The sequence below is a fragment of the Anguilla anguilla genome, chromosome 2, assembly GCF_013347855.1.
Source record: "Anguilla anguilla isolate fAngAng1 chromosome 2, fAngAng1.pri, whole genome shotgun sequence".
NCBI lineage: Eukaryota > Metazoa > Chordata > Actinopteri > Anguilliformes > Anguillidae > Anguilla > Anguilla anguilla.
Genome location: NC_049202.1, coordinates 64517367 through 64525576, shown reverse-complemented (window position 1 = coordinate 64525576; position 8210 = coordinate 64517367). Strand labels below are relative to the sequence as shown.

At 40.8% G+C, this 8210-nt stretch overlaps 1 protein-coding gene across 1 annotated transcript; it reads right to left on the bottom strand.

Annotated features, from left to right (window-relative positions):
• Positions 1-3809: 3809 nt before the first annotated feature.
• Positions 3810-6469, bottom strand: LOC118221339 (galactose-binding lectin l-1-like). The gene is made up of 4 exons (XM_035406314.1): positions 6349-6469; positions 5764-5843; positions 5414-5585; positions 3810-4179 (listed from the first exon to the last, which is right to left on the bottom strand). The coding sequence occupies exons 1-4, from the start codon at positions 6352-6354 to the stop codon at positions 4009-4011; spliced, it is 429 nt and encodes a 142-aa protein (XP_035262205.1). The 5' UTR covers positions 6355-6469; the 3' UTR covers positions 3810-4008.
• Positions 6470-8210: the final 1741 nt, after the last annotated feature.

Sequence of the window (8210 nt, the reverse complement as noted above, 5' to 3'; positions counted from 1 at the left end):
GCGGACATTTAAGTCATATGACTGATCAGTCTGCAACCTCTTCTTCCACTCTGTTTACAGCCATGCGTAACGTAGCCTATACCGCCAACTTCTGACGTAACTACGCTTTGCGTAGCCTGGTTCATTCGCTCCAAACCAGTTAATGGAAACACTCTGAATTCGCATTTTCTTTCTTTTTTTTTTCTTTTTTGCGATATTTCAAACGTTCGCTTAAAATTCGTTTGACAATTTAATGGAAATTTGGCTTATAATTGCCTGCAGTCTTGGATTTGGCTCACAGATAGGACAGCGAAGAGTGAAAGAGAGCAGAACAAAACTGAACCAAGCAAAAAAAAAAAAAACAGAGTAGATCAAAAGAGCAAAACACAGCTGATCAGTGTGGTTATAAAGAACAATAGATCCGAGCACAACAATGTAGAATAGTACAGAACAAAAACAAAAAAAGCAGAATTAAACAAAACTAAACAGAGGTGGCTACAACAGAAGAGAGTGAAGTGGACTGGAACTGAGAAAAAAAAACAGAACCACAGAAAAAAGGAAGCGAGAAAACAACAGAGCAGCACAGAGGATAATAAAACTGGCAACATAGCCCCTGGGAGTGACCCGTAAACTGTAAGTTGGGGCTTTTCATTTGATGCTCAGTTTTTGAGTGAAGGTGCATTCCTTTTTTAGCCTCACTGTACCCCAGTCACCACCAGGCCTGGAACATTTGATTCTGTGAGACTCTAATTTAACTGAAACGTAAGAAAAATCAATACTGTGGGGGCCGTCTGGGTAGTGTAGAGGTAAAAGCACTCACCTACCATTGCAGAGCCCCGGGTTCAATCCTCAGCATCAGCACCTTCGGCTTGGTCAGACGTCCTTACGAACATAATTGGCAGTGTTCACGGGTGGGAAGCCGGTGAGGGTATGAGTCCTGATCGTTGCATTAGCGACTCCTACTGGTTGGTCGGGGCACCTGTTCAGCAGGGAGGGAATCTGGGGGAGATAGTGTGAACCTCCACATGCGTTACACTCTCCCAAGTAGCGGCTGGCGACTCCACATGTATCGGAGGAGACGTGGTAGTTTACACACCTCTCCCCAGACCAACAGAAGGATAGCGCATTGACCAGGACCGTGATACACATGGGGAATTGGTATAACGAATAAATTGGGGAGAAAATGGGAGAGAAGAAAAGTGAATACTGTGAATCTAATTCATATTGTTCATTGTAGTAAATGTCCCTCTGAGCTTATATCTCTCTCATTGGTAATTAGAGTAGAGCTTGCAGAATTTCTGCCCTCATCCTTAGACCTCAGAACACCTGACGAGTTTGAAAGATCAAAAAGCTGAAAAAAATATAAAAGATTGAAAGAAAGTAATTTGTCAGATCACTCCAAAATATTACATTACATTACATTACAGGCATTTAGCAGACGCTCTTATCCAGAGCGACGTACAACAAGTGCATCAGTTCAAAGTGGAGAGGTGCAGAAAAACACATTGGAGTGAAGTAAAGATTGCAGTGCCAGAAGTGACCACAGATCAGGACTCCAACCCTGTAGGGTAACCTGTTCAGCAAATAAACAACAGTCTTGCCAAGTACAAAACTAGCACCAAAATCACATTTGCCTAATCAGAATCAACAAAACAATCCTGCCAAATACAAAACTAACGAGATCGCATTAGCCTAACTGGGTACATTGAGCCAAACTAGAGGCTAGGGAGGGGTGGGGAGAGGTGCAGCCTGAAGAGATGAGTCTTTAGTCTGTGCTTGAAGGTAGTCAGATTCTCTGCTGTTCTGACCTCCACGGGAAGGTCATTCCACCAGCGAGGGGCCAGGACAGCCAGCAGACGCAAACGGGAAGTACAGACACAATGTACAGACACAAATAATCAAGTTCATTGATTCAATTCCATTTGGATGATGACATTATGTCTGTGTGAGCCAAATATCTTATGAGTTATTGTAAATATGTAAATGGCGCCCCCTAGTGGCTATCTGAATAGTGATGTTGGGCTGTGATGACAGTAATTAGAGCAGGTGTGCATTTGAACGGAGAAGATGCTGCCGACACACAGTGTTCTACCGCTATACAACGCTTCGCATTGCTCTACACACTGCCTTTGAATTTAATATATTGAAATAAATACTAGCCTGAATTATTTGATTGTGTTTTACTTTTGATTTAGGATATTTTTGATTTGAGAAACAACTTGATTTGCCTTTGATAATTTTCTTTATTTTGATGCATGCATCGTAGCCTTTTGTTTGAGTGTTTATTGAAGGCCATTGCACTATGCACCGCATGCACACTCATACATACAAACAAACAATAACCTGCTTTGTGGAACTTCCGAAATCAACTATCTAATCAACTAATCAACTATCAAGACCATCGCAAACGTGAGTACAATGCAAAAAAGTGTTTTTGTGAAGTGAAGCGCATAGAACTGTCCCGAAGGCGTCTTACATGGCTTAAGTTGAAATTGCAAACAGAAAGCCATATGTCATTATAACATCTAATTTTAAGATACAGTATATGCCAGACATCAGTGGTAATTGTTAACAGGAGCTGAGGGGTACGTCATTTTATTTCCCCTTTATTTCAAGAGCTATTAAGGTTATAAACTACACTTGTTCCAGTTCAGTGATTAGAGTTATCGTAACCCTTATTAGGGTCTTTTATCTTAACCTAAACCCTTGATATTTACATCCAGATGAAGCACACTGATCAAATCAGTGTGATCACACTTAGTCTCTACCTGTAGGTGGCAGTATCAACAGCTGTTGATCTCTCTATGATCGAGAACCCAGTGTATATGACAAGGGGCCGGCCTTGGTTCTCAACCTCTGCAGCAGATTAAATTTCGCCCCCTGCTGATGTCTATGATTTTCTCTCAAAAAGCCTGTTTCCCCCATTGGGCTCCATTCATTTTTGACAGCAAAAATGAAATACCTCCATTTAAATATTGATGTTAACTCTGTGCATTATATTAGACAGAAAAAATTACTTATTATTTTTCATAGGCAAATTTTTTTCTACCACACAAACAAAAATATTCATTTTTTATTATTATTTATTTTAGCCTCTTTCACGTCCTAGTTGAAAATCTGTATGAGTAATGCACAGGGAGAGAAGCCAAAGCAGGTAAGTTTATGGCAGAAAGTTAAGAAAACATGTATAGCTTATATGCTGTTGAGATGAAAAATATATAAATAAACTTTAATTAAATAACATTTGGAGATGTCATGATTGCATTATTTATTTATTTATTTATTTATTTAATTATATAGTTACGTTGTTATTTATTTATTTATTTATAATAATTATTATAATTTCACGATTAAAGACAGTTTATTTATATCCATGTTTTAATTTGAATGATAAAGTTGAATAATTCAGTTTTAAATCTGTCGCGTAAGTTTCACATTGATGATTAATTGTATGTCCAATAATATATTAAAACAATTAGGATTAAGCCAAAGAACATCTGTCCTGGGGTCCCCATCGTAAGTTGTGAAGTTTTTTTTTGCTTTTTTTGCTTTATATTTTGAAATGAATTCTCAAATTGATATAGCCATTGGATATCAAGCCTGGCCATGGACCCCCTATAGTACTCCTGTTAAAAAGTCACTGACCAGGCTAGGAAACACTGCAAAGCAAGAAAAATTGAAGAGTGAATTTGTGACCATTAAAATACATACACACAAAAGATATGTAGAAAGGACTTGACACCAACACCCACCCCCCTCCCCCCCCCCCCCCAATCCACCCACCCCTTTACACTTCACCCCCGTCCCAAATGAACATCCAGACACAGGCATTAAGATTTTCTTGCTTGCAATTTACTTCATTCAAAGCTGGAATGATTCTTATACTCAGTGAGTTTGCACAGACAAGCAGAGAGGCACAAGATTAAAGGCGCTGATGTTTGGGAGGTGCAGACAAAGTGCTGTTATAGCACAGCTGTAGGAAGGAAGCAGGGAGCAGAGCAGCCAATCAGGAGACAAAAAAAGGTATGTCTATCTCTTGGTTGGTTTGTCAGCCACATTCACACTTATGGTTTTGACTGTGGCATCCCCCACAAAGAAAATGTATTTGTATTCCTGGTCACCCAGGTGGTTGGGGAAGTGCTCCACCTTGCCATCTGGCAGATAAATGTCAAAAGTATCAAAGTTGAAGACAATGGACACCTGAGAGAGGAGAGATTGTAGGAAAGTTAAAAAGAGAGATGGGGAAAGAAGGCAGGAGAGATAAGTTACCAAGAAGAATGTTAACACAGTCCAAATCTTTACAATACAGGTCAGTAACTACCTTTCTGTCATTTACTTATTTGTTCTATCATCTACTTTTGTTGTTTCAAGTTATTTTCTGCAATTTCTCATTGAATAAAGAGCATAACACTGGAAGAGGTGTAGAAGAGTTTGGGATTTAATTGCTGTGGAGAACATTCAATGATTCCGGTTCACCTGGAGATTCTCACAATAGCCAAACTCCACTCTGAATGATTAAAATATCATTCACGAAGCCCTGCTGTGACGAGTGTGTGTGAAAGAATTTATCTTACATGCAGGATTGTGAAGGGAAGTTATCCATAGAATGGTGGCTAATAATTTATGGGTGCAGTGCCTCATCTGAATGTATTATGCAAGTGTTTTTCATTTAGCAGTTTCAGGCTGATCCATTGAACACAGGTGCAGAGGAGTGGATGAAGGCTCGGTTGAGGGCCTCCAACTCAGGCCCCTAGTCCCAGTTCACCTCCTAAACACTGCCCTTGTGTTTCGAGTTACGCTTAATTATAAATGTCACAGGCATAAGGGCCACTTACAAGCAAGGGCAGGTATCGAGGTGAAAGGGAGCATAAAAAGCAGCAGGTGTGTGGAGATGCAGTTTTGGTCTCCAACGATTTATCATTTACAGATCGGAATTTACAAAGAATGAATTATTGTCAATAATAAATCAATATCACTTATAAAAAATACCATTATCACTTGTAAAGCATGTCATTTAACAGCTGGGGACAATGAGCAACTTCGAACCTCCACATTTGCATTACAAATAATGAATACCACAATTTAGATGTTACTGGTGTTATCAGTACACTTTAATTGACAAAATCTGCATCATTTGAGAAAACACAGTGATGACCATGATAAATGTAGTTAGTTCTGCGATGCTTTAACAACTTCGGTAACAGCATTGAGCAACGTAATGCCTGCTGGGTCAGCACTCGCTTTTAAGCCAGCACTTTAATTTCCTTGTTATTGAGGGAGCATCGGAGGGCAGAACATCTACTGTCCCTTACTGAAATTTCACTCAGCTGTGTACAAGATGGCGATTCTTGTGAGTGTGCAAAATGAGTGTACAGGCGGAGTGATTAGGAGGTGAATTGGCGCTGGGCCAAGGTCTCCCTGTCAAAGGCCTCACCTGAAATGCCTGCCCTTCTGTGAAGGGGAATCCAGGATATCTTTGTTCTTCTTGCCATTTGTCGTCGGTCTTGTGGTTTATGACCAAGAGGCGTTTGTCATTTCCATAGCTGAAACGCACGTCAACGTGCACCGCAACTTCTTGGGTAGAGTGGCCCACATTGATAGAGAAACTGGGTGAGAAACAGAGTAGCACAAGGCAGGGCAACCAATAAGAAAGCAGGAAGTGAATAGAGAGCGTGGTTTTCACCAGCATTGTAAAAAGATGGATGGATGATTATGGACAAAGTCAGCAAGTGATTCAGCAAGTGAGTAACAGGCCCCATAGAGACAAAGGCAGAAATGACTCACCGTTCTGGATTGGCGTCGAAGACACCGTTGACCTTCAGTTCCATTCCTGGCTTGACGATCAGGTTTTTCACCTCCACTAACTGTTTATAACAGAATAGAGACCAGAAACATGTATGGTGAAAGCATCATGAGGGCCTTTTCATAAATGCAAACCTCTTTCACACTGATGCATGCATTTCTCTTGTGATTATCAGCAGCATGAAAGCATGCAAATGTATCTACAGTGTACTCCATACACTTTCACATCTCTTGGACATTATATTAGAAAGTCAGTACTTTTATAATAAAATGAAAACCTAATCTTCTCAGCAGTGCAACATCACCATACAAAGACTGTGCCCCATCTGCACGCACAAGCAGAGCTGGGGTTGGCATCATACTGAGAAACAGTTTCCTTACTAATATGTTCGAGTCACCTTTCTCTTAACTCTATATTTTGTGGAAGTGTCATCTTTCATTGTGTAATGTAAAGAGCATTTCAACAACTTGATTGAGTTGAATTTATTAAATCAAATTAATTACTCCATGTGCATCATATACAGCATTCTGTTGTTATATTTTTCATTGAAAATTGTCTATACTTACATCCATCTTGGCAGTTCAGTTGCTGATTCCTCACAGCTGTATGGCTCTGGTTGTAATGTGGAGTAAACTGTAAGGTGTGACTCAGGTTTTTATGTGCTAGTGAGACAAGCCTTGCCGAGCTCTAACCAATTACATTCACAGATAGTATGCCTAAGGCAATTGTGCATGTATGACCCACAACAGAACCAAATGAAGAAACAAATTCACATCTGAATGATAGCTTTAGCAACAAAATGTCTACTTCACATCTGAGCTGAATATACTTCAGTATTGGTTAAAGCAAATGAGTAAAATTGCGTCATGTTCATTTTCAAGGGTTAACATTCAGCTAACACTTAATAGCACTGATAGCACTGAATTACTGTGTCGAAGCACAACAGCTGGGGTGTTCAAATATTGTTATTCTGCTGTACACATTTCCAGTTCATTTCAGTAACTTTTTGAGTATTGCAGTTTGATTTCAAACATTACCGGCTGATAACTAAACTGACAATGAATGGTTCTTGTTTTCTTATTTATAACATATTTATAAAATAAGCTTTGAGTGATTCTGCAGTATTAACAGGTCAGTCCGTCTTTGTGCCTCATTTACTGCATTGGCACCAGACAGCCAGAGCTGAAGCATTTTTTACATTTGTGGGCACCAGCCATCAAAAGCACCCGCTCAATTCCCACGAGATCTCCCCAACCTCAGATCGGTGTTCCCTGCGTGTTACTACACTGCCTGGCCAAAAAAGAAGTTGCACACTTTAATATTTCGTTGGACCGCCATTAGCTTTGATTAGGGCGCGCATTCGTCGTGGCACTGCATAAGGTTTTCGAAAACCTTATGCAACGTCACAATGTTTATTTCTGTCCAGACTTGCGTTAATTTTTAACGCAAGAGATCTTGTATTGACGGGAGAGTCGAACCAGACAGTGTATTTTTTTGGCCAGGCAGTGTATGTTCCATAAATCATGCTCCAGGTGCATTCCTATGTTCAATAAGTCACGTTGCATGTGTGTTCCTTTGTTTTCAATAAACATTGACCGTCAACTTTGTCTGTACCGTAGTGTACTTTTCAGTGTACTTTTCTCAAAGTCCCTGAGGAATGGGGTGGGGATAAAAAGGTTCAGAGTACTCATGTTGCAACAGAAAAAGATCTCTCTGTTGTGTCTCAGACTCACGCCCGCATAGGCCCTTTAAATGGTAAATGGTAAATGGACTGCATTTATATAGCGCTTTTATCCAAAGCGCTTTACAATTGATGCCTCTCATTCGCCAGAGCAGTTAGGGGTTAGGGGTTAGGGGTTAGGTGTCTTGCTCAAGGACACTTTGACACGCCCAGGGCAGGGTTTGAACCGGCAACCCTCCGACTGCCAGACAATCGGTCTTACCTCCTGAGCTATGTCGCCCCTTTACTAGGCAATGTGCAGCAGCTGCGGGATTGCCAATTACCCGCTGCCTCCACCCTGTCCGTGAGTGAGGTAGATGCTGTCCTTGGTTCTGTGGGCCTTCAGGTGATTGAAAATTGGAATTACAGTATCACAATGAACACAGGAGCAGCCCTCTGTTTTGCCACACCCATCCTGGCAGCACACTTATCAAAGCCACTTTTTGGAGAGAAAAAAGAGTTTGTAGTCACATGAACATTTCCCTCAGCTAAGGCAACAGAGGCCTGAAGTTTGTTGGATGTTCTTTTGGGAGCTTTTGTGGCTTCCTGGATGAGTTGTCACTGCGCCCTTCGAGAAATTATGGATTATTATATCCATTCATAGAAAATGAATTGACTTCCAGCAACTGGTCAACCAAATCGCTGGCTGGGTTATCGGGGAGGTCAGCCACTCCTGGTAAGATTCACCATTGCTCCAAGGCAGCGCCA

Coding starts and splice junctions, on each gene's coding strand:
- LOC118221339 (XM_035406314.1), bottom strand. Junction 5,586..5,763: donor TTCGACGCCAATCCAGAACG/GTGAGTCATTTC, acceptor TTTCTCACCCAG/TTTCTCTATCAATGTGGGCC. Junction 4,180..5,413: donor CAGAAGGGCAGGCATTTCAG/GTGAGGCCTTTG, acceptor CTCCTCTCTCAG/GTGTCCATTGTCTTCAACTT.